A 25078-nucleotide genomic window follows, 5' to 3' on the forward strand; every position below is an offset into this window, starting at 1 on the left:
CCTCAGGTGAACTGCTCTCCTTCTCTCTCTGATGTTCTTCTACTCTGTTACTTTAATTCCTCTGCTGTCCTTTAGTAAAATCCCTTCTTCCCCTGTCCTGTTCCTCTTGTGCTCTCTGAAGACACCATATCCCTTGTACACTATTCCTGTGACCATATCATCCTTGGTCAACTAAGTTTTACTGATGCCTATAACTTTTGGCAAAGTGTGCTAATTCCAAAAACTCCTCATCCTTTTGAATACTTCTGCTTAGTATAGCTTAACTTTGGTCTTCCTCTTTCCTTGCAGATTCCACTGTAATGCATGCTTGACTGTCTTTTTTAGGTTTTCTTAGTACATGCTGTATCCATTTCTATTTTCTCTGATGGATGTGATACATTATTGGTTTTTTTTAGTTTTTTACCATATTTCTTATTGGATATCTTTTCTGGCCATTTTATTTGTAGAATTCTTAAACATTTCTTTCTTTTAAGGTTACACGGTGATCAGCATTCATATTTATAAATTTGGGAACACCAAAACACACATGTTGAACAGATTATTTTATTAATTACTAATAAAATAAAACTTGACGTTTCGACCCCTGTATCGAGGTCATCATCGGAAGAATACAAGTGTATAAGGAACCAAGCTACATGCTCGTGCCCTGTATACCGGTAAACTAAATCTACGTAGTTAATTAATCCTTTTCCCTAGCCTGACCTCTATTGGGAAAAAAATAAAATAAAATAGTAAAAATAAATAAATATATACATAAAAAAAACATAAATAAATACAACTACAATAAACTGCTAAAGTCCTCATGTATGATTTTTTTTTTTCCCCCCCTTCTGGATTTCTACAGTTCTGATTGTTATAATATGATTTCTTTCAGTTGCTGTTGAATGTTACAAACACTTCACCAGATTGTCTTCTTTTAGTGGGATTTTTTATGGCTAGTTCAGGTTGTTATACAGGTTGTAGATGGGTCTTCCACATTCTTGAAATGGTTAGGCCATCATTTTTGTTGAGATTTGGGCTGTGTTTGAGCATTTCACATGACTCTTTAAATTTTCTCTCAAACTAGGTTTTGGTGCAGTGTAGGGACTTGGTATTTTTCCAATCAATTCTGTGGTATGTTTGGAGTGCATGGTCAGAAAGGCCGGTTTTTCCAAAATGGAGATATTTAATGTGTCGTTTGTGTTCATCTTGTCTGATTGGGATAGTTTGCCCTGTTCCCCTATGTATGTTATGTTACATGTGCATTGTATTTTGTATACCCCTGGGTGGGCTAGGTGTGGAAGAGGATCTTTAGAAGAACTGAGTAGGTGTCTTAACTTATTTGGGGGTTTAAAGCTGGTTTTAATGTTGTATTTGCATAGTGTTCTATTTTTTCAGAAATGCCTCTAACATAAGGAATGGCAGTAGCATTCCTGAAATCTTTTTTTGTTCTTACTGGTATCTTTATGGAGGATCTTGTGAATAGTTTTTTTACTGTATCCATTTTTTATAAATGTTTGATTGATGATCTTGTATTCCTGGTTTAGAGCCTGTTCATTAGAACAGATAGTTAGAGCTCTGTGTTTAAGGGTGCTTATGACACCTAGTTTTTGTGTATGTATTGGCCAATACACTGCACCAAAACCTGGTTTGAGAGAAAATTTAAAGAGTCATGTGAAATGCTCAAACACAACCCAAATCTCAACAAAAATGATGGCCTAACCATTTCAAGAATGTGGAAGACCCATCTACAACCTGTATAACAACCTAAACTAGCCATAAAAAATCCCACTACAAGAAGACAACCTGATGAAGTGTTTGTAACATTCAACAGCAACTGAAAGAAATCATATAACAATAATTTTTTTTATGTATGTATTTATTTATTTTTACTATTTTATTTTATTTTATTTTTTTCCCAATAGAGGTCAGGCTAGGGAAAAGGATTAATTAACTATGTAGATTTAGTTTACCAGTATACAGGGCATGAGCATGTAGCTTGGTTTCTTATACACTTGTATTCTTCCGATGATGACCTCGATACAGGGGTCGAAACGTCAAGTTTTATTTTATTACTAATTAATAAAATAATCTGTTCAACATGTGTGTTTTTGTGTCCCTAAATTTATAAATATGAATTCTTAGACATTTATTTACAAAGCTTTATAGTTTATTTATTTATTTTTTTTTTGTTGTTGTCCATGTTTCCATTGCATAGAGTAGAACTGATTTTAATATTTCGATTAAATCTGATTTTGTTTTTTAAATTTATTTCCTTTGATCCCCATATTTTCCCTAACATGTTAAAAATTCTTTGTGCTCTCTTAGATTGTATATCTTCATCTCCTCCCTGATTATTGATCCTAGGTAAAATTAGTTCTCCACTGTTTTTAAAATATGACCATCCAGTACTGTGTCTTATTTCTTGTTTATTTATTTTCATTTTATTTATTCTTAATCCAACAATCATGGCTTCTTCATTAAGTTTGTTTTTTTCTTCATATGTTGTTGTGTGTCAATAAACATATATCATCTGCAAAATCCAGGTCTTGTAGCTGTTCTTTCAAATTCCACTATATTTCTTTAGTATTTTTCATCTCTGTCTAAGTCCTGTTTTAATTTCAAACTTTTCTGAAAGTTCTTCATTGTGCATGATTTGTATTTTATATTTTTCATAAATATTTAAACTTTGTTGATAATTTTCCATAGTATGCCATAATATAACATTAATTTCCATATTGCTTCTCTGTCAGTGCTGTCAAAAGCTTTTTCAAAATCAACAAAGTTGATATAAAGATTTGACTGTCATTCTGTTGACTGTTCTATTATTCTGAGTGTTGCTTTTTGATCCATACCTGACCTGTTGGATTTAAATCCTGCTTGTGTTTCTCTTAGCTTCTGGTCTATTTTTTTTTTTTTTTTTATTCTTTCTAATATTATTCTTGTTAGTATTTTACTTGTTTAATAATCATATTCTTTCATCATCATCATCATACGTATCAAGGATTTAGGCCTAGCATGGCCTGTTACGGCCTTAGAAGTCATCGTTGAATCGTTTAAGAGGACGTCCTGGTTTTCTTTTTCCTAATGGCTTGTACTTTAATGCTTGTTTTGGTAATCTTTCTGTTTTCATTCTTTGAACATGTTCCATCCATTTATGTTTATATTTTTTAATTTTTTCTATTACTGGTTCTTGGTTTAATTCTTTCATAATATCTTTGTTTCTTTTGTGATCAAATAGGATATACTCTGCAGTTTTTCTCATAAACTTCATTTCTGCTGTTGTTAATCTTTGTTTGTCTTTTTGTTTTATTGTCCAGATTTCACTTCCATACATTAAGACCGGTAAGGCTAATGTATTGTATACTTTTAGCCTGATTTGTTTTTGAACTAGGTTTGGTTTAAATATAGATTTAATTACACCTGTTATTTTTAAATATTTTGTAATTTTTACGTTTATATCTTTTTCATTTTCATATGTGATCATACATCCTAGGTAGTTAAATGAATTCACCTGTTCTAAGATCTTGTTATCTATTATTATTTTAGTTCTTGCTGGATCTTGTCCTTTAAAGGCCATAGTTTTTGATTTTTCTGTTGATATTATCATACCATAATCTTTGGATATCTCATTTGGATTTAAAATAGCTTTCTGTAAGTTATCTTCAGAATTTGTAATTATTATTTGGTTGTCTGCAAAGAGGAGAGTGTTTAAGTTAACTGTAGGTGAAAGTTTAATTCCTTGATGTAAATTTTTACTCCATTTTATTATTATTTCATTTAAGTAGATATTAAAAAGAGTTGCTGAGAGGGGACATCCCTGTTGGACCCCTTGGTTTATCTCTCTTGTATGTGATAGCGCATAATTTAATCTTATTTGTATTTGATTATTTTCATAATATGATTATGAAAAAAAATAATCATATTCTTTAATTACTGCAATCAGTTAAATCTTTTTTTTTCTTTTTATCAGTAAACCAATATTACATTCATCTGGCCATCTTCCTACATCCATATTTGGTTAAGAAATGGATCGAGTGTATTCACCATTAAATCTATCTACTTTTAATAGTTCATTTGGTATTCCATCTATACTAGCTGCTTTTCCATTTTTACTTTCTTTTGTATTTCACTTTAAATTTTTTTGTCTATTATTGATTGTTTTTCTTTTCTTTCTGGTATTTGAATTTCTTTTTCAAGTTTTCTCTATTCATTCTCTTTGAAGTATTTTGCCCCTCTTTCTATTTTCTTTTTATTACTGTTTATTTTATTCCCTTTTTTGTCATTAATAATATCTCTTCTTCTTGTCTTGCCTTCTTGTCATTGTTTTCATGATATATAATGTTTTAGCATCACCTCTATTAGCTGCAATTTCTGCTTCATTTAGTAGACTTTCAATAAACAATAAGTCTCTCAATAAAAGGAGGATTCTTTTGTGTATGAAAACACAAGACTGATTTTTAGAAGTATTAAAACTCACTGGGTTATTTTTTTTTTCCACCACTGGAAATTGGAGAGATTACTGTTGAGGGAGTTTGCAGTGTGTGGTTTTTGCAGCTTTATTAGTTCATATATTACAGAGCTTTGAGAATAAGGACACAAAAGCTGTGAATTTGATAGCAAAATTTTTGCTATCAAAATCATTGGTGTATAGAAAGGCAAGAGTAGTTGAAAGAACATCCTTTGGACACTCCGGCATTGGTGTAGAAGAAGGAGGTTACAATGCACTCTAATCCTATTCTCCAGTGACCAGAGGGGAAATGCACTTATAAAATGCATGATGAAGACCATAAGATTGAAACTTGTTTAAGAGCTGTGCTTGACTCAGATATCTTGGAAATATCAAAAGCAATAATCTGCTTCTAGATATTTGCAAGCATTTGTCTACAGGTGGGTGAAATAATCTACAGCTCCTATGCAGTGGTTGTGGGAGTTAATATTGGTGATCACTGAGACAGGAAGCTTTTAGATATTGTAAAAGCTGGTTAATAGAATTTCTCCTTTATTTTGGTGATGACTGAAGTAATAACCATAGTGGTGGTGGTTGTATAGATTTTTCAACCACCCCTTTATTTTATTTATTTTTAATGAGTTATATATGGGCTATCCAGGATATAGATGTCTTCTTAGAAAAAGAAAGTAATAAGCAAACAAAGTTTGCACTTGAAGTATCTTCAGGACTGAGGTAGCTCGTGGTAAAAGTGGACTAAGTTCTCATCACTTGTCTTAGTATCTCCCATAATGCAAAGCACATCTCCTTGCAGATATGTATAGTGCTATGCATTAAGGAAAGGGCCACTACCCAGACTGGTTTCAACCTTTATTGAGGTCTTGTCAATGGGAGCCAGATCCAGAGATGGTGATACTAAGGTGGAAGTAATGGAGAAGAAAAAGAAAGTGTAAATGGTTATTACATAAGACAAGGATAGGTTCTAGGTTTGAGGACTGTTGGATGCATACCATTTGGACAAAGTTTTTTCCTTTCTTTAACCATCCAGGTTGCTCAAGATTTTTGATATCTTGCTGAGAAGATTATGTATGGGTGGCAATGAATATAAAGTATCAAATATAGTAAGAGATGCAGTCTTCAGTATAGGAGTCAAAGAAGTAAGATGTTAAGTCACCTTTATCTTTTAGTGATCAGGATATTTATGAGTATCTAGAGGAGGAACAGGCAGCATGTGCAAAAAGTAGTCCATTAGCTTAGGAACCAGAAGCACGGCTCATTTGGAAATGAGGCAAGGTTTTTTCACATATGGCTTTTTCAGAGTTTGATATGAATTTTATGGGATTTTTTGCAGGCATCTCAATATATGCAGAAAATGAGTTGTGGGCTCCTTGCACACTTATAGGAAAATCATGGCTTAAGTAATAGATGAAGATCCAACATAAAATAAGGGATGGAGATACCTATGCTAATAAAAATAAATTTTAATATGTTCAATCTGAAAACATTAGGTATGAAGGGAAATGAGTAGAAATTGCAGCATTCATCTCATTTAACTTTTTTATGGTGTTAGATATTACAGTGAAGATGAATATGGAAGACAAGTTATAGGAAGTTCTGATCAAATTGTACTCTGAACTGCTCTTGGAAGAGTTGGTGGTAACAGTATAGTTCAAGGACTTATTAGTGAGAAACAGAAAAGGACAAGTGTTGGAAGATGGGTAGAATGGTCAGGAATTTTGGTTGGTGCATACACCTCAAAAAACTCTTCCAGCTGGATCTGTGGTAGTGTAGTAAATCAGCCTGTTGATGTTTATGTTGAAGTTCTCCAAAAAAGAATGACTTTGCTATTAGAAAGGTCACAGTCATATTTTCCAGATAAACAGTTTATACTGTGTGTTAGATATCATGTTGATTACTGTTGCATTTTATTTTGATTTATTATTAAGAGTATTTGAATAAATAATATCATTCACTTATGTTGAGAGTAGTATATTACTTGAGGGCTATGCAATGTTCAGTTTTTTTATTACATATGATGTCAAATTATATACATAGTTTATGATTTGAATAATTTTTATAGTTTATTTTCTAATTTAAATTATTGCTTAAATACTGTTAGTAATTTAGTTGGTTTGAAGACTTGATTTATGTATTGTTTAAAATTTTACTTTTTTCCAGGCTTTCAATAATCTGTATGCAAATAACATGCATTGCACATGTTCTTATAAGGAAAGAGTTCGGAATATAAAAGCTCTTTCTTTATTAGAGCATTTAGCAATGATATGCCATATCTTCCAGGAAGTGATTCTTCACTGTAGACTTTGACAGAGATTTTTTAATGCTAGTTTTCCAGAAGACAGTTTACATAAATGAGTTCATCAGAAAATTCAGGAATTTCTTCTAGCTCTTATGATATATTGTTGTCACAGTCACTCATGGAGAAACAGCCACCCCTATTCATGCAAACGTCCAATCTGGTTTCAGGTGATGGGTTGGACATTGGGCATGGTGGAGGTGGTAAAACATCACCAGTATTATCTGATGCCTCAAGATCACCGTCATTTAGTCGAAAGAGAAAGTGCCCATTTGATGCAGAAAATATAAATATTCAGGATGGTCTTTCTTCAATTCCATCTCTTGGAAACTGCACTCAGAATGATGAGTATACCAGTAATGTAGGTAAACAAGTGGACATAAATATAAATGGAGATGTCAGTAAATGTGCAAGACTAGAGTTTGATATATTAGATGAAATTGATGCAGGTATATGTGGTGAGGAGGATGATATACATAGCGCAAGTAATACTGATAGTGAAAGTGATATTCCAGAAGAGGAAATAGAGGCAATGTTAGAAGAAGGACTCAAGGATTACATGAAAGATGGAAAATCGAGAAGCAACATTAGTGAAGAACTGACTCATGAAAAAAGAGAGAAAATTATTCTCAAAGGTGAGTTTAAATACATTTTCATTATAATTATTCAATAATTTTAAACATTCGTTATTAACCATGTCAGAAGCTTGGCGATTAAAAGCAAGCACTTGACTAAGACATTAAACATAATTTAAAATTAAACTTATCTTAATCTAGTATAAGTGCATTTTGTTTTGTCAAAACCCAGTACATCTCGTTCCAACCTCTTGGCTGCTTTTCATGAGCTGAAAAATAACACTACTACCATTTGAAAATTCCAACAAACTTAAGCTTTACATTCACATCTCATTTTATGTTGCATGCTGGTTCGTTGATATAGCCTATTTGCTAAAGTCACTGGTATGGCAGATTTTCTCACTTCAGTCTTTAATGAAAGCACATTAACTAAATTAGACAAATTATGAATCTTACCTGGGCTCTTGTTGTTACCTCTAATGACCATTTATGTGTTTTTTTTACGCTATTTTTTATGTCATTAATAGGTATTGCTTGAGTTCAGACTTGTCCCAATTTATTGTATGAAATTTGGTCATAGGAAGTTAGGCCTGGTGCTATCTTTCTTTTGCAAGTTGTAGCTTTATGCCACCGTTTGATTTCTAATTAAGTTTTTCTGATAAGAAGTGTTTTGTTTATGTGTATGTACAAAAATCCCTTCTGGTTAGATGGATTTTGATGGAGTTTACTATTTGGAATCTCTGCTGAATTTGAGGTATCTTAATTTTGGTTTAAATCACACCATTTCGTGACAATAAGATGTATTACAGTATTGCACTTTTCATACCTTTAGTGTACAGTAAAAGTGGGAAATTCTTATACTCATGAAGAAGTAGCACTATGCAGTATATCATTCCATAATCAAAATGTACCTTTTTGTTTACTTTGCTGATGCTAAATTAGGAAGAGCAATCTCAGGAAATTTTGATGTGTTGTTGCAAGAGGATTCTATAGCTTGGTGCTTTGGGCTGAAGAATGGGGATATCATTTCAATGCTGCTAAGTGTAAAGTTATGCATTTTGGCTAGAGAAGATGGAATGAGGTTTACCATATTGGAGGAACTTTGCTTCAGTAGGTGGAGGAAGCAAGGAATGCAAAAGTTTTAAGGGTTACCCATACATCGCTGCTATAATGCAAATAACACTGGCATGTATAAATGAGGATGTTAGTTTCATTCTATAAGGTGCTAATTAGGCTTCATTTGGATTTCTTTGAACAGATTTGGTAATCTTGGCTATATTGGTGATAAGGAAACATTGGGGGAGAGTGCAGAGGTGAATAACTAAAGACTGTCTCTGAGTATAAAGACAGATTGAGGAAATATAGTCTTCAGAGCTTGGTGGATAGGAGAAGGGATGATATGATTGAGACTTATTAACTGGTGAGAGAGCCTTCCAAATAGATACAGGCAGTGGTGAGCTATGGAAATTTTAACAAAGGGCTCGCATTGTCGAGCATAAAAAAAAGCCTAAATTAGCCCTCATAATACTTATATTGCAACTTTGTAGAGCTTCTGACAGATGTGATAATCCCTGTAGGATATTAATCATTAATGCTAGATCTTTTAAAAATTCCCAATTGAGAAGTCGGTTTAAAAAGCCCTTATATTTATTGTTCGATGCAAAATGCTTGCATAAAGCTGGGTAATTTCTCCACAAAGCAATAGCCGTTCGTAAAATGCAAGCTGCCCATCGTGGTCCAAACATGTGGCTGATCTTTAAAATTTCGATACCAAGGTCTTTTGCAATTGTATTTAATTCTCGTTGATTTTTTGGTGATTGATGTTAAAATGCATATAATTTACCCATAAATATTTCAAAATGATTTATTTTTTAAATGTTTTTTATCGAATCGTCTAATGCTAAGTGTAAACGATGAGTGCCGCGCCAAATCACAACTTTAGGAAATTTTCGTAATAGTTTCATTGCAACATCTGATTTGCTTCCTAATATTACAATAGCTCTATCAGAACAAAATGCAATGAAATGATTTTTTATATAGTTATCAGAAAATCCACATGAATTTAATGTAGCAATTAAATTCATGTGGATTTAATTGCTACATTTAAAAGCATGTATACATTCCACGGTGGTATTTTCTAGTTCTACAAGATTATTAAACAAGAAGAACAAGGGGCTCGCAAATTTGAGAAAAATTAACAAAGGGCTTATGCGAGCCTCTTATAGCTCACCACTGGATATAGGGGAATTAACAAGTAGAATGCATTGCCAGAGTGAATGCTCCAATATTGAATGTTTTTAATACAAGATATGATACTTATTGTGGTCTGTGAGTGCTTGAAACTTGGAAGTAATACTAATACTCTTTTTATGTTCATTGTATGTATTATATATCTTATATTCACAATCTTCATATGATTTACAAAGTAACAATTAAGTAATGTCTTAATGGTGAATATGCCTGCAGTGTTAAGTTTTATATATTTCCTAATTTGTTTTCACATAAGAATGATATTTTTGAAGGTCATAAAATATGATTAGTCTGGTGCAACAGAGGAAATTTTGTTGTGCTGCACCAGACAATCATATTTTTCTCACACTTTCTCACTCAAGATTCTTCTTTATTTTCTCTGCATTCTGTCATCACTTTCTGGATGGTAATCTCTTTATTGTTTGAAGATGGGAGGATTCATGAACAATTCATTGCGGAGAAAATTCATCATGGGAATTATTCATCCTGGAAAAAATTTGCTGAAATCATTGCTCGCTAGAAAATTGAAATGATATTGCATTGATACCAATATATAAAAAGTAAATGCAGCACGAGATAAATTTCACAAAATATAGTTTTTTTATATATTTATGTATTATTTGTTTAGATTTTAGATTTTCATAATATTTTTATTCTTATACAATGAAAGTAATATGTTTATTGATCGGTGAGTTTCCTAATTTCTGTTTCGTTGTAATTTTTATTCAATTTAACCTGGTTCGGATCTCCTGCTCAAATTCCATGACCAAACATGGAAACCACTCAAGCCACTTCAGGTCTCCAGTTAGTACTGGTGTGGTCTCACATCGATGACGAAATTCATCTCTTACCTAAAAACAATTGCAAACATGTGCCCATCGCGAGTTTAGAATCCACAGCTCATTGGTGGAAGAGGGTACGCTATCTAGTCAGTTGTTAACAACATGATATTTCTCATTAGTATTCCTCTAGTATTAGAGGAAAACATGAAGACTGGTATTGCACTCGCAGATGGCAATTTAGCTTATGCTGCTTTACGTAATGATGATAGGATTTACATAATTTTATTATCATTACTCAAAAGTTCACTTTTGAGTAATGATAGTAGTGAACCTGTGATCTTAAACTAGCTCTGTAAACGATAGTAGCATATACAACATGTCTTTCGTATGCAGGAAAAGTGGAGTCATTTTCAAAATACATGTGTATTCAATAACTGAAATATGGCACCTTCTGAATTAGTTTAAATAAAAATATATATCACACTTGGATGTCTAAGTGCGCAGAACAGAAAATAGTGAACGGGTAGAAGAATAAATATTTTTAAATTAAAGATACCAAGAAATTATATACTTGGTTTACTCCTTGATCCAAGTGTAAGCAAACAAAGTTTGCACCTGAAATAACTTCAGGACTGGGGCAACTCATGGTAAAGGTGGTATGACTTCACAACACTTGCCTTAGTATCCTATAATGCAAAACACATCTCCTTGTGGACATGTATAATGCTATGCATTATGGGAAGGGTCACAACTCAGACCAGTTTTGACCTTTATTGAGGTCTCATCAGTGGGAGCCAGACGCAGAGGCGATACCAAGGTTCAAATAATGCAGAAGTCATATTTTTTCCTATACGAGTTGCCAAAAGGTGTCGCACCTTATTATTATAATACTCTGGATTAGATATAGATAGTGGTTGAAAGTTTTTCCACTTGGTTATACTATAAATTAAAGATACCAAGAAATTATATACTTGGTTTAATCCTTTATCCAAGTATATAATTTCTTGGTATCTTTAATTTATAGTATAACCAAGTGGAAAAACTTTCAACAAATATTCTTAAATATTGTTTAAGAATATTTGTTGAAAGTTTAATAGTTAAGAATTTTATTCTCTCTAAGTATTCTAACTATTAATAGAATAGTTAATAGGAATAATAAGAATATGTAAATAGTTAACTATAAATATTAGTTGGATATAACTATTATCCCTAAATATTCTTAAATATGGTACTATGTTATTGTTGATAGTGATGTTTTCTCACTGGTGCTGGACACTATAGTGTACAGAGGATTTCAGATTGGAAGTGATTACCATTTAGTCTTGAGCAGGATAAAATTGAATTTCATATTGAAAAGAAGAACATGTAAGAAAGTTTTAAAGTGAATAAAAGTTGATCAGCTCTCAGATGTGAACTGTATAGACTATAATTCACAAACGTTATTGAAGAAAAAATGAAAGAGTGTGAGAACAGGAACCAAACCTTGAAGATTCAGTGGCAAGTTCTGAAGAAAACATTCATTGATTCAGCCAGAGAGGCATGTTGTGAGGTTGTCTGCAAGGATAGAAAAATCAGAACTCCATGATGGACACAGGAAGTTAAAGAGGCAGTGAAAGAAAAGAAGAAAGCATATCAAAAGTTTCTGGCAAATAAGTCAGCTCGTGCTCTTAGAGAATACAGAGACAAATGTAAGAAACCTAAACACCGTAAAACTAGCTAAACAAAAGTCATGGGAAGACTTTGGTAAGAAGGTGGCAAGATATTCTGGAGGTTGTTGAAGAAGCTCAGAAATGGAGAAAAGAGTGCTGTAAAAGGAATTGGAGATGATAAAGGTGACAGGAAAACTGGCGAAAAAGATATCCTTGATATATGGAGTAATTACTTCGAAAAATTGCTAAATGAAAGAATCAGTGACAGCACAGTGAAAACACTCAACAGGCATGCAATCAGGAATACATATCCATACTTGAAGTAGAAAAAGCCATCAAAAGTCTGAAATGTGGAGCAACGGGAGTAGATTATATTCTACCAGAAATGCTGAAGTATGGTGGTATAAAAGTCTTACAGTGGCTGCACTGCGCATAGTTCAGAAGGACTGGACAGAGTGACGAATTACAAATGATTGGAGTAGAGCTCTCATAGTATCCATATATAAAAAGGGAAATAAAGCCGAATGAGAATTAGAGGTATTTCCTTACTGAGTGTTCCTGGTAAGCTTTATGCAAGTATATTTGAGAAACAGTTAAGAATGATTGTGGAAGCGAAGCTTGATGAAGAACAAGCTGGATTCAGTCCAAATAGAGATTGTCAGGATCAGATTTTCACTTTACGACAAGTAGTTGAGAAATCATGGGAGTATAACAAAAATCTGTATTTAAGTTTTGTATATCTGGAAAAGGTGCCAAGTGAGAAGCTATTCAAAACACTACAATTGTATGGTGTCAATAGAGCATTATATCAAGCAATACTTAGTCTTTATTTGAGTTGTAATGTAGCAGTTAGAATTCAAGGAATTAGAGGAAGATAGTTTTATGTTAAATCTGGTGTCAGACAAGGTGCATTATCCCCTCTGTTATTCATTATCAAAATATATCAAAATTGGAGATGTTAATCTCAGCTCTTTGCTTTATGCGGATGATGTTATATTTCTAAATAAATCTGCTACAAGTCTGCAAGATTCCCTGAATAAATTGAATAACTGTTGTAATATGGCATGAAGCTCAGCAATAACAAGACAATGAAAATAGGCATAAGCATTGAAAATATCAACTGCATTGTGAATGGACAACCAATAGAATAAGTAAGACATTTCAGCTACTTAGGCACAATTTTTAATGAAGATGGTAATATGATAGACAACAGAATCAACAAAGCTGATATGGTAGGCAGTCAACTGAATAAATTTATATGGAATAAGAGAGAAATTAGTCAAAACTCTAAATTAGCTGTATACAAGACAGTGTTCAAACCAATTTTAACTTATGGATCTGAGAGCTGGATCAGAAGTAAAACACTTGACCAAAGACTAGAGACCGCACATATTGAAAGTCCTGAGAAAGATTAGGGGTGTGAACAGATGGCATCAATGAGAATATCATATTAAAAATGAAGATATTTAGAACTTGACATTGTTCACATCCAGGAATTTGTTAGCAAAGCTAATCTCAGGTGGTATGTTCACTTAAACAGAATGGGAGAGGAAAGATTAGCAAAGCAAGTGTTCTCTGCCAGGTTCGTAAGACACAGTGGAAGACTAAGATATAGGCAGATTGATACAGTAAAAAGTGCCATAGAAGATAGAAATATAAGATCTGATAGTGTTGGAGTCTTGACAGGTAACATATTGATTTGGAGGAAAATTGTAGATAGGAAGTTAGTAATGATGTAAGTTTTCATGTATTACAATCATATTTTGTACACCCCTTGAGGGTACATATCAGGAATTTCACGATGATGACGATGATTATAATTACCCTTGCAGAAATTAACTTCAAGAAGTCATAATTCCTCCTATGGTTCATTGTTTCTTATAATTTCTGCTCTGTATTTGAATATTAATGATCAAGGCTTTCTGTGAAATCTAACCCTCACTCCCTTCTTATGGAGTGAGGGCTAAATTTCCTCCTCTACATTCATTCTGTGTCCAACGATGCCCTCTTATCCTTTCCCCACCCTCTATAAAATGAAAAATTCCATCACCTTCAATGCTCTATGACCTTTCAAAAGTTTGTAAGTCTCAGTCATTTAAACCCAGTCTTTCTCCTGTTTGCTAGTATCTGCAGTCCACAAATTCTCAATCTATCTTTATAATCAGTATTCCACAATCCTGTTATCATTTTCAACACTTTCCTTTGCACTCTCTCCACTACATCAGAATCACAATGGAAACCGGGAGACCAGACCTGTGCACAATTGTCCAAGGGAGGTCTTATCAAGGCCTTGTAAAGAGACAAAATGACATCCTTATCTTTACATGTGAACATTTGTTTCAGCATTGCAATTATCTTTTGAGTTGTACTTGCAATCTTTGCTACATAACCCCTAGACTTCAACTTGCTATCTACTAACTCTCCAAGATTCTTATCCTGATCAGTTTCTTCAAGCATAATCCCACCAATATAATACGACATGGGATATCTTATCCCATGAAAGTGCATGACTTTGTATTTACTGACATTGAACTGACATCCATTTTCCCATGCCCACATTTCTAGCCTATTCAAGTCATTCTGCCAGTACTGCATATTATCAGTAGCATTCCTGATTATCCTACCTATTTTCATCAACAATTAGCTGTATGTTGCCTGTCAAATACCTCCCAATATTATTAATGAGCAGATTGAATAACAGTGCACCAAGAACTGATCCTTGTGGTACACCACTAGTTACCTTAAATCTTGCAGACTCACATCCCCCGTATAACACTTTTTAATATTTGTCAGTCAGCCATCCTCTTATCCACGCTAATATTTTATAATCCAAACCCATATTCTCCATTTTATGCAACAGTCTACCATGCTGTATTCAGTCAAAAGCCTTAGCAAAATCAAAAAGTTTCACGGTGGGTGTATCCATTCTCCTTGTCTAGTTCAATGGTAACAGTATTATGAAATGTGAGCAAGTTATTAAAACATGACCTTCCCTTAGTAAACCCATGTTGCTTATTGCAAAGTAAAGATTCACTGTCAACCTATTTCTGAATGTGAGCCCTAACCAATTTTTCCAAAATCTTCACCACCACTCCTGAGATACTAATTGTTTGATAGTTGGATACATCAGTCTTTGCACACCCTTGTGCAATGGGATTACCATACATTCTTTCCATTCCTGTGGAATCTTCCCTGTTCTGAGACTCAAATTATATAGCCTGGTCAAAGGAATAGCCAGTTCAGCTGAATACTCTTTTAGCACCTGTGCTGATATCCCATCAGTCCCTATTGCTGAATTGTTATTCACAGTGTGCAACAGCTCTAATTCCTGCTCTCCATACACCTGAGTTTCTTCATTCAGTGAAGAGGTAGCAGTGAACTCAATGTTACACCAGATTGAAAGCATTCAGCAAAATGAACACTCATCAGTTGAACAACCTCTTCTGCATCTGTCATTCAGACATCATCTGCATTCAGAAGAGTTATTCAATCTTCCTTTTACTTGCAGCATATTAATAGAATTCTTGTGCATTGTCTTTAACTTGCAGATCCAGTTTCTTTTCATACTCAGACTTAGATTTCCGTACAACAGTTGTGACTATTCTAGCCTCCTGCTTCTAATATTCATAGTGAACATCATCCTTATGCACACAGTATTCTTTCCACATCATCTATTTGTTACGAATCTCTTGCTTAACAACATTACATGTCCATTTGACTTGTACGCTATTTATTCTTTGAACTCTCAGGACACATTCTGATATTGCGTCATTTAAGTATTTTTTAAATGCTTCCCATGTACTGTTGATATTCTTCTCATCCAGCAACTGATATCATTCTGCTGAACTCAATATACTCCTCATTTGGTCATAATTTCCTGTATTGTAGTTCAGCATGTAATCTTTTCTGAATGGAACCTTCATAAACTTAGTCACTTTCCAAGTGAGTATCACATGATCACTGTTACCAATAGGAGGCAGAATAGTTATGTCTTTAACTGAAACAAACAATTGCTTCTTTACTAGCAACTGATCTGCCAGGTCTGTAACAACACACCCCACTATGTAACTGATCCTGTTAGATTTCACCTGACACTAGACAGCTTCAAATTCACTGCCATATGAAATACTGTTACTAGTACTACAATCACAGGACTAAACACTAACCGGATTCAAGTCATCCGATATCATTAGCATTACTCTGCCTCCTCTCCTATCCTTTCTATCCTTCCTAAAATTTAGTGCACCCTTTACACTAAATACCAGTTAGTATGTCTGATTCGGATATCCAAGGTTTACTAATGCCTACAATCTGAGGTCCCAACATATTAAACAAGGCAACAAACTGTAACACTTTGTTTCTGGTACTCCTAGTATTTGTCATCATCATCATCAAATTCCTGACATATACCCTCAAGGGGGTGTACAGGATATGATAGTATTACATGAAAAATTTACATCATTACTAACTTCCTATCTACAATTTTCCTCCAAATCAGTCTGTTACTTGTCAAGACTCCAACATTATCAGATCTTATATTTCTATCGTATAAGACATTTGTTAGATCCTGAATGGATGATTTTTTTGAGAAATTATTCATTCAGAATCTAACATAAGAATTTTGCTAACTCAGATAATACCTGGTTGACAGCACACAGTTCTGAATTTTGTTGTAAAGGAATTTATGTAATAACATGTAAAACGCACTAGAAAAATCTTGTAGTTGAAAGTTAAACTGAAGGATTATAGGATTAATGAAAGTTAATGAGGAAATTGTAGTATAATCTTGTCCCATTAAGCTGTCTTAAACTTAATAAGTCGCCAAAGAAGTTAAGAGAACGAGTGCAAAGGTCGAGTTACATACGCACATATCGGCTGTAATGCCACCAGCTACAACGTACGAGGAATATGATGCAAACGGGATTCCTGGAATACAGCACCTAACGGCAGCTAGGACTTGGAGGATCACCTTAGGGGCATGAAGACGAAGGGTCGTATGGGAAAGCAGGGACGAAATATAAGCGAATGCGCCATACCAGCTTTGTTGATTCTGTTGTCTATTTTCATATTTAATTTACCATCTTCACTAAAAACCGTGCCTAAGTAGCTGAAATGTTTTACTTGTTCTACAGGTTCTCCATTCATAGCACATTCACAGCTGTTGATATTTTCAATGATTCTACCTATTTTCATTGTCTTTGTCTTTTTATTGCTGACCTTCATACCATATCTATTACAACAGTTATTCGATTTAGCCTAGTATTTGTGTATAGACATAATAATCTACCTGCATGATCTTTTGTATACTCTTGACTGCAGTCTGCATAACATAGTCTATTATTCTCTAGTGCCTCATGTAGACATCTTTGCACACATTTCATGAATCTGAACGACGAACACGAAGTCGAAATCGTTCTCTCCTCGTAATCATTTCCATGATAATGCCCATTCCCATTATTAGCACAGTTATATAACATTGCCATTCTTACACTGATATTCTCACCATTCCTCCCATTATAATTTAGTTTCTCCATGTTAGGTCTCATGCCAATTATTAGTTTTTCATGACTCGTGGTACCAAATGCATTCAGGTGTTGCCTGTCCCTCTTATATAAATCTTCCCTCAAACTTACTCCACACATCCAAAAACTCGCATCCTTTCCTTCTAAACAACCTACGCACTGAATCATTTGCCATCATAGCCTGCCTTCTTAATTTTTATCATATCGAGGTAATATACTTACTATTTTCACTTTCTCACTTTTCACTCTTCCAACAACCCTTTCATGTCCTCTCATACTGAACTTATCACTAGTTAAGTTGTTAGTAGCTACTACAATTCTGATCTCGTTTCTGAACTTTTCTTTTCTGTTTTTGAATTGCATTATATTTTTAATTTTTGCTCCTGGAAAACTCAAAGTATTATTATTATACAGGCACCTCCATGGAGTCCAAAGACTCATCGCATGAGATCCAATCGAAGAATATTTCTCCTTGAACCCATTAACAGACAAAGCACTCACAACTGACTCTGGCAACCCATTCCACTCATTCACCACTCTCCAAGCAAAACATTTATTCCTCACAACTCTACTGACCACACCTTTATTCAACTTCCAGGGATGACTGCTTGTTCTGGTCCCTCTAGCCAAGTGCTGAAATATTTCCCCTGCCCTGCATCTATCCTATAAAACCCTTTAAGCAACTTAAATGTTTCTATCATATCCCCTCTTTTTCTTCTATCAACCAACTTCTGTAATCCACACACCTTCAATCTATCCTCATAGGGCACATTCCGCAGGCCACTCACTATCTTGATCACTCTCCTCTGAATCCTCTCTACTGCTTCCTATCATACCTGTATCATACAAGGGTGGTCTAAAAAGTTCTCGGTCTAAAAATGAAAAAATTTTATAATTTCAAATTTATTTTTATTTTTCAACATAATCTCCCTTAAGACTAATACATTTATTACAGTGGTGCTCTCCAGCACCATTATCTCGTCCCAGTAGTGGTTCTCAGTAAGATCGACAAAATATCCCTCTACAACTGCAATCACCTCTTCATTTGAAGAAAAACGCTGACCAGCAAGGAAGATTTTTAGTTTGGGGAAGAAATAGAAGTTAGAAGAAGCCAAATCTAGGGAAATAGGGTGGATGTTCCAACCATTCATAGTGCAGATCCCTTAATTTTCCCATTGCCAAAACATATTTGTGGGCAGGTGCATTGTCCTGATGAAGAAAGAAGATTTTTTTTCTTCTGCAAACTGGATCTTTTCTCACAAATTTTTTCATCTAGTCTGGTTAAAAGATCAGAATAATATTCCCGGTTATTGTTTTACCCATTTCAAGATAATTAATAAAAAAATACTTTTAGCATCCCAAAACACCGATGCCATGACCTTTCCTGCTGATGGAACCGACTTTGTCTTCTTTGGCGCTGAACAACCAGTTTCTGTCTGCTGTTTGGATTCTGGCATGTAATGGTGAATCCAAGTCTCATCCATAGTAATAAACCGACATGCAAAATCAGTTTTATTCTTGTTAAGAAGGCTTCAAGCACTGTTCAGAGATTTTCATGCAAGTTTGTTTTTGATCTGCTGTGAGCAAACGTGACACCCATCTTGCACAGAGCTTTTTCATTTGCAATTCTTCATGCAAAATATATCCTATATGCTCTTTTGAAATGCCTATAATTCTCAGCAGTTTCATTCACTTTGACTCGCTGGTCATCCAATACCATGATCAATGATTTCTGGTGTTGTTACACTTTTCGGATGTCCTTCACATGGATCAACTTCAAGGCTGGTACGGTCACGTTCAAACTCGGTAGCCCATTTCTTAATTGTTGAAAATGAAGGAGAAGAGTGCCTGTAAATTTTTATGAACTTCGAATGAAATTCTTTTGGTGTTAAACCTTCTTTTACAGAAAATTTTATAACCACAATATACTCAATTTGATCCATTTCAAGTGATACAGACAGCACTTTTGCTTCAGACAGCTGTATAAAAAAAACTACTTGATAGAATTACTTACAATTTGATATGGATACTTATGACAGATGTACCAACTTAGAAAAAAAAATCTTGCCGATAGTTTTGCCATCTGTGTTTGAGGCTGAGAACTTTTCAGACTTCTCTCGTTTCATAATCTACCATACTTCTCCTTGAACCCATTAACAGAGAAAGCACTCACAACTGAGCACTGTATTCCCTCACACCCATACTGACTGCACCTTGATTCAACTTCCAGGGATGACTGCTTGTTCTTGTCCTTCTAGCCAAGTGCTGAAACATTTTCCCTGCCCTTCATCTGTCCTATAAAATCCTTTAAGCAACTTAAATGTTTCTATCATATCCCCTCTTTTTCTTCTATCAACCAACTTCTGCAATCCACACAACTTCAATCTATCCTCATAGGGTACATTCCGTAGGCCACTCACTATCTTGATCACTCTCCTCTGAATCCTCTCCACTGCTTCCTCATCCCCAAGAAACCCAGGGGACTATTCTTGATTACAGTGATCCAGATGTGGGCAAAGCAAGGAAGAGATAAGGAAGTTGTTATTCCTTATGAAAAGGATTAACAACTTCCTTATCTCTACTTGTTAATGTGTTCTTCAATAGCCAAGTAATCTTATGGGCTACCTTAGCAGTATGTCCTCTAAACTTTAACTTTCTGTCTACTACCACCTGTAAATCTCTAGCTTCATGTATTTCCTGGAGTACAGTGTGACTGTACAGCACTCAGTGTGATGAACAGCATGTAATCTGTTTATCTCAAAATACATAACTTTACATTTCTCAACATTAAACTAATACCATTAACTTTTGCCCATACTGACAGCCTATTTAAATCATCCTGCAAGCTCTCCACATCGCCATGATTAACGATTACTCTATCTTATTCCGCATCATCAGCAAGCAACTGAATATTTCATTTCAGGTTATTTCCTAAGGATATTTTGGTTATTATTGCGAAGTTATAACCCACTCGTCAACAGCATGTTTTATGCCAGTCATCATAAAAATAACATCCTTCTTTTTACAAACATTTTCTTATGTGATTTTCGTTACTTACTTACTGACTTCTCTATTCCGTGCATTAGTATTTCTTTTGCCTTAATTTTCTTTTCCTCGCTATGTTCATGCCTGTTGACTTTCTGTAATTCTCATGTCGTCTCTCTGATAATTTGCTTTAATTTTGCTATTCTGGAGGTTAATTCATTTTCATTGGAGGTTTAATGGAATATATGCAGCACTCAGAAAGGATTAAAGCTGATTTTATTCCTTCCAATATTTCATCTGTCACTGAGACATAATCAGATTACAAAAAAATATTGTAACACACACTCAAATACAACACAATACTAAGTGAAACACATGGGTGACTCTAAAGTCCTGTCTAACTGGTGTACGCCCTCTATGGACGTTTGTAGGTACCCAGTAAGGTAAGGTGGGATCTCTGATAATGTTTCCCAAATTTTGGGAAGTTTTATGTAACCATATTTATTTAACTTCAGTTGATTTCTGAGTGTCACCACAGATTCTAAAAATAGTTGTTCTTTTTAGAATTTACTATGGTGGAGCATGGTGGTTTTTTCCCTATAGATCCTGTGGGTTGTATCCAAAACGTGGTCTGTAAGGTCAGGTTGACTATAGTTGTGATTGCAAATCCATGATTTGTGTTGTTCTAAGCAGATGGTTACTGATCTACGTGTCTGTTCAAAGTAAGCCAGCTTGCAGGAACAGGGTACTTTATAAACTCTAGGCCAGAGGTCACCAAACTTCTTTGACGGTCGATCCCTTCAAGAGTTTCTTGACTTTTTATCGACCCCCTCTATTTTACTATTACATAATTATAATAGGATAAGCAAAAAAGACTCTTATGTGAGTTTTTAGATTGTTTATTTTATAGTTACAGTGTTTCCTGTATGTATAATATAGTATATATTATTATATTGGCTTAACGTCAAAGGGATACGTTTTTGTTTTTGACATCCTTCTTAACATTACATATTTGATAGGAGGGATAAATAATATATAAAATATAAAATTTAATTTAGATAACAAAATAACAATAACACAATCTTCCTATAGGTATATATAGGATGTACAAAACTACCAGCCTGCTCAACTCTTCAACATAGAGAAATTTTAGTTCGTGAATGAATAACGATTGAATTATAATATGTATGTTGATGAATTTTAGAACATTAATGCTCACTTGTATGTCGATGTGCAAAAATGAGAATGGGATTGAATACGTGTAAGTGTAAGTAAATAAGCAACCACTCACGTGTTGCAATCTCGCTCCTGCTGCGCCGCCTGGCAGGAGCCACCGACATCTTTTTATTGGTAAATACATCATTTTGGCCTACATGATTGGCCTCCATAACTATTTTCATGACCTTGCTCCATCTTACAGTTCCTATTCATGTCACTGTTCCCACGATTCACTCTTAATTGCATTGTCATTCAGGATGGAGGCAATCCAAGTTAACTGAATTAAATATTACCCATACAATGATGTCTTATATTTTTCTATCGACCCCTAACAATTATATCAACCACTTTGGTGACCACTGCTCTAGGCAATGAGAGAGAAGGGAGCTGATCTTTGGTAGAACGGAAGAGGGTAGCAAGTTTACTGTTGTACTTTTTTAAGGACCTGGCTATTTTTTCTGATGTGCCATGGATGTAGGGTATGGTGAATTTCTGAAATCCTTCTGAAGAGATAGTTGTGGAATTGGAGAGTAACTAATTATTTTTTTAATTCTGTAATCGCTGTAGTCATTGGTAAAGGAAGGTGTTGGGTTGAAAGGGCGGTTCCACTTGAACAAAAATTGTGGGCTCTCTTGGTTAGTTTTAATAATGCCATGTTGTTGAGAGGGGGTGGAGGGAGAGTTTGTGAATGTATCTGCCTGTGTGAGTAGGTTTTCTATATACAGTGAAGGAAAGGTTACCATTAGGAAGGTGTGTGTTACTAAGGTGTCTAGGAAGGGTAAACTATTGTTATTTTCATTTTCCATTGTAAACTGGATTCTTGGATGTAGGCTGTTGAGGTGACTGAGGAAGGAGTGTGTCTGGGCCATGAGGCCGAATAGAGAACACACCATCTAATATCTTAGCCAAATAGAAGGTTTGAAAGGGTCTGAGTCTATGGCTCATTTTTCAAAATTTTCAGTAAATTTTCAAAATGTAAAAATTGGTAATAGGAGGTGAGAGGGGTGAACCTACAGCAGTTCCATTCCCTCTATCTGTTTGTAAATTTTGTTCTTCCAAAAAAATAACTGAGAAATAAAAATAAAAATATTGCATTGATGGCCAAGGAAAAGAGATCTAAGATATCAGAAGGTAAAACGTTTTTTAACGCGTTCATTGCCAAGCTGAAAATTGGAATTTCGTGTGGTGGCCAAATTTTTTTTACTTGATAGTGACGGCCGCGCGATAACGCGGGATCGGCCGAACGGTGAGAACTCGCATCACGCGATATCGCGTGATTGGCAATGAACGTGTTAAGGTGTCATTTAAGGGAATATTGGTAAACAGTGAGGTGATGTCAAAGCTTCCCAATATGTCTATATTATTTAAAGTTAGATTTTCAAAGTTTTAAAATGGTTAAGTTTTTTTTTATATAGGATTTGGTAAGTCCAGTGAGGTGGGGGGGAGGTCAGAGAGTTAGCCAGCTGCTTTGACAGTTTGTAGCATGGTACATCAGTGGCATCTACTATAGGTCTTGGAGAGGAATTAGGTTTGTGGATTTTTAGCAAACCATTTATTCGGGGCACGGGGAAAGGAACTGAAAGGTTTGAGTTTTTTTGTAATGTCTGGCAGCCAGAAGGATACTTTTTTAAGTAAGTTTTTTAACTTGCATTTTTTTGGGATCCTGTTCTTGTGGGATGTAGGTAATGTGATAATTCAATTTTTTGATTATATTCCATGGCATTAAGAACGACTATGGCATTACCCTTATCTGCTTTGGTGGTGGTAATGATAGCTTTTTCTTTCTGTCATTTCCTGAGAGCAGTGAGTTGGCCAGACGATAAGTTACTTTTTGGGCGTGACGATTGGGCGAGGATATTGGCGACATCAAATATATATAAACTTGCCAGTCTTGCGCTACTAAAGAGCAGATCGCTGCAACACATGCCAACCTCTCCGCGATGAACACTGCTATCAGTTCCTTACATTCAGCGCTCTCTGCAATACTCAACCCTGAACTTTGGTCCGTTCTCTTGGACATCTCAGAATCTTCTGCACAGAAAGAATTCCAAAAAATAAATAATAAGCATATCAAAAAGTATAACAACCTGTGTAAATCGAAACCACAACCGCAAGTTCAACCGCTCCAGACAGTAGTCAATCTATCTTCATAAAAGCTCAATGAAAATGCCATCAGCGCCCTAAGCCTCAGCCCAATTTTGCCGCTGCTTAACAAAAATATGTTATAAAACACTAAATACACTAAAATCATGAAAATCTACACTAATATAATATAAAACTAATTTTCTAAGATAAAAACACAATAAAACAGATAAAAATCACCAATTTTACAGGAGCCCAAAATTCACTTAACCATCACCATGTAGTCTCGAACCCAATCCAATTTTGGTGAGGTTTTTTCCTGAATACCTTAAATTCCAGCTCATATGTCATTGCTACTCTTCTATAACATCTAGAAATAGAGGATATTCTTTTCTGTTTCCATTGAATTCAGTTGATAAATTTAGCTGGTTCAAAAATAGACTTTTCCAGATTTAGGCCATCTTCGCTGGCTTAGTAGGTGAAACCCTCGCTTAGCTGTCAGTTTGCCATGAGTTAGAATCTTACTGGCATAGATGTTTGTTAAATTCTTTCTAGATTTGAAAATTAATTTCCTCCCCCACCCCCAAATCCAAAGTGGTAAAGACTATTTCTTTCGAGCAGCGCTCATAGTTTATCTTGCTAGACTTTGGCTATCCTGATTACTATGGTACTGATTGACTGCATGTCATCATTAGAACTAGCAAAAAAAATAAAAAAGTACTGGTGTGAAATTGAGGCCAGTAGGGCAAAATATATTTTGTTTGCTGCTATAGACCAGTGGGGCATCCACAAGAAGATGTGGATGCTATGTATTGGTAGATTAGTACTATGAGTGCAGGCCAAGCGATTATTATGGGAGACTTCAACTATGGGGACATAGATTGAATGGAGAAAAGATTGGTGAGATGGCAGGATGGAATACAGTTAAGGGATAATTACCTGAAACAGCATGTCATGGGGAGCATCATGGATTTGGAATTTTGGATCTGGTGCTAAATCAGGTGAATACAGCGGTTCTATAGAATCCAATACACAAACTTGGTTTTTGCTCAAAAACTGTCTCGCAATGTTCGAACGATGAGATGGTGCATTATCGTGCAAAAGTGACCAGCTGCCTGCATCACGATATTCATGCCGTACATGACGAATTCTCGCTATCGATTGCTTCAAAACTTTGAGATAAAACTCACATCAGATATATCCATAACTAAGGTACTCTAATCAGGAATAGTGGCCATGCAGTCTTGTTCTGGCAGGTTGTTAAACATGTGG

The 25078-nt window shown here is 34.8% G+C and overlaps 1 protein-coding gene across 2 annotated transcripts in view; it reads left to right on the plus strand.

The window, feature by feature from the left end:
* The window catches only part of pasha (microprocessor complex subunit partner of drosha), a 366059-nt gene that overhangs the window by 11079 nt on the left and 329902 nt on the right, over window positions 1–25078 (plus strand). For both annotated transcript variants that reach the window (XM_090391560.1, XM_090391561.1), the window contains exon 2: window positions 6608–7378. In XM_090391560.1, coding sequence (XP_090247686.1) covers window positions 6799–7378 — 580 coding nt within the window. In that variant the 5' untranslated portion in view covers window positions 6608–6798. The remainder of the gene's footprint in view (window positions 1–6607; window positions 7379–25078) is intronic.

This window comes from Typopeltis vanoorti, chromosome 4, assembly GCF_054136105.1.
Source record: "Typopeltis vanoorti isolate ZY-2024b chromosome 4, IOZ_Tvanoo_1.0, whole genome shotgun sequence".
NCBI lineage: Eukaryota > Metazoa > Arthropoda > Arachnida > Uropygi > Thelyphonidae > Typopeltis > Typopeltis vanoorti.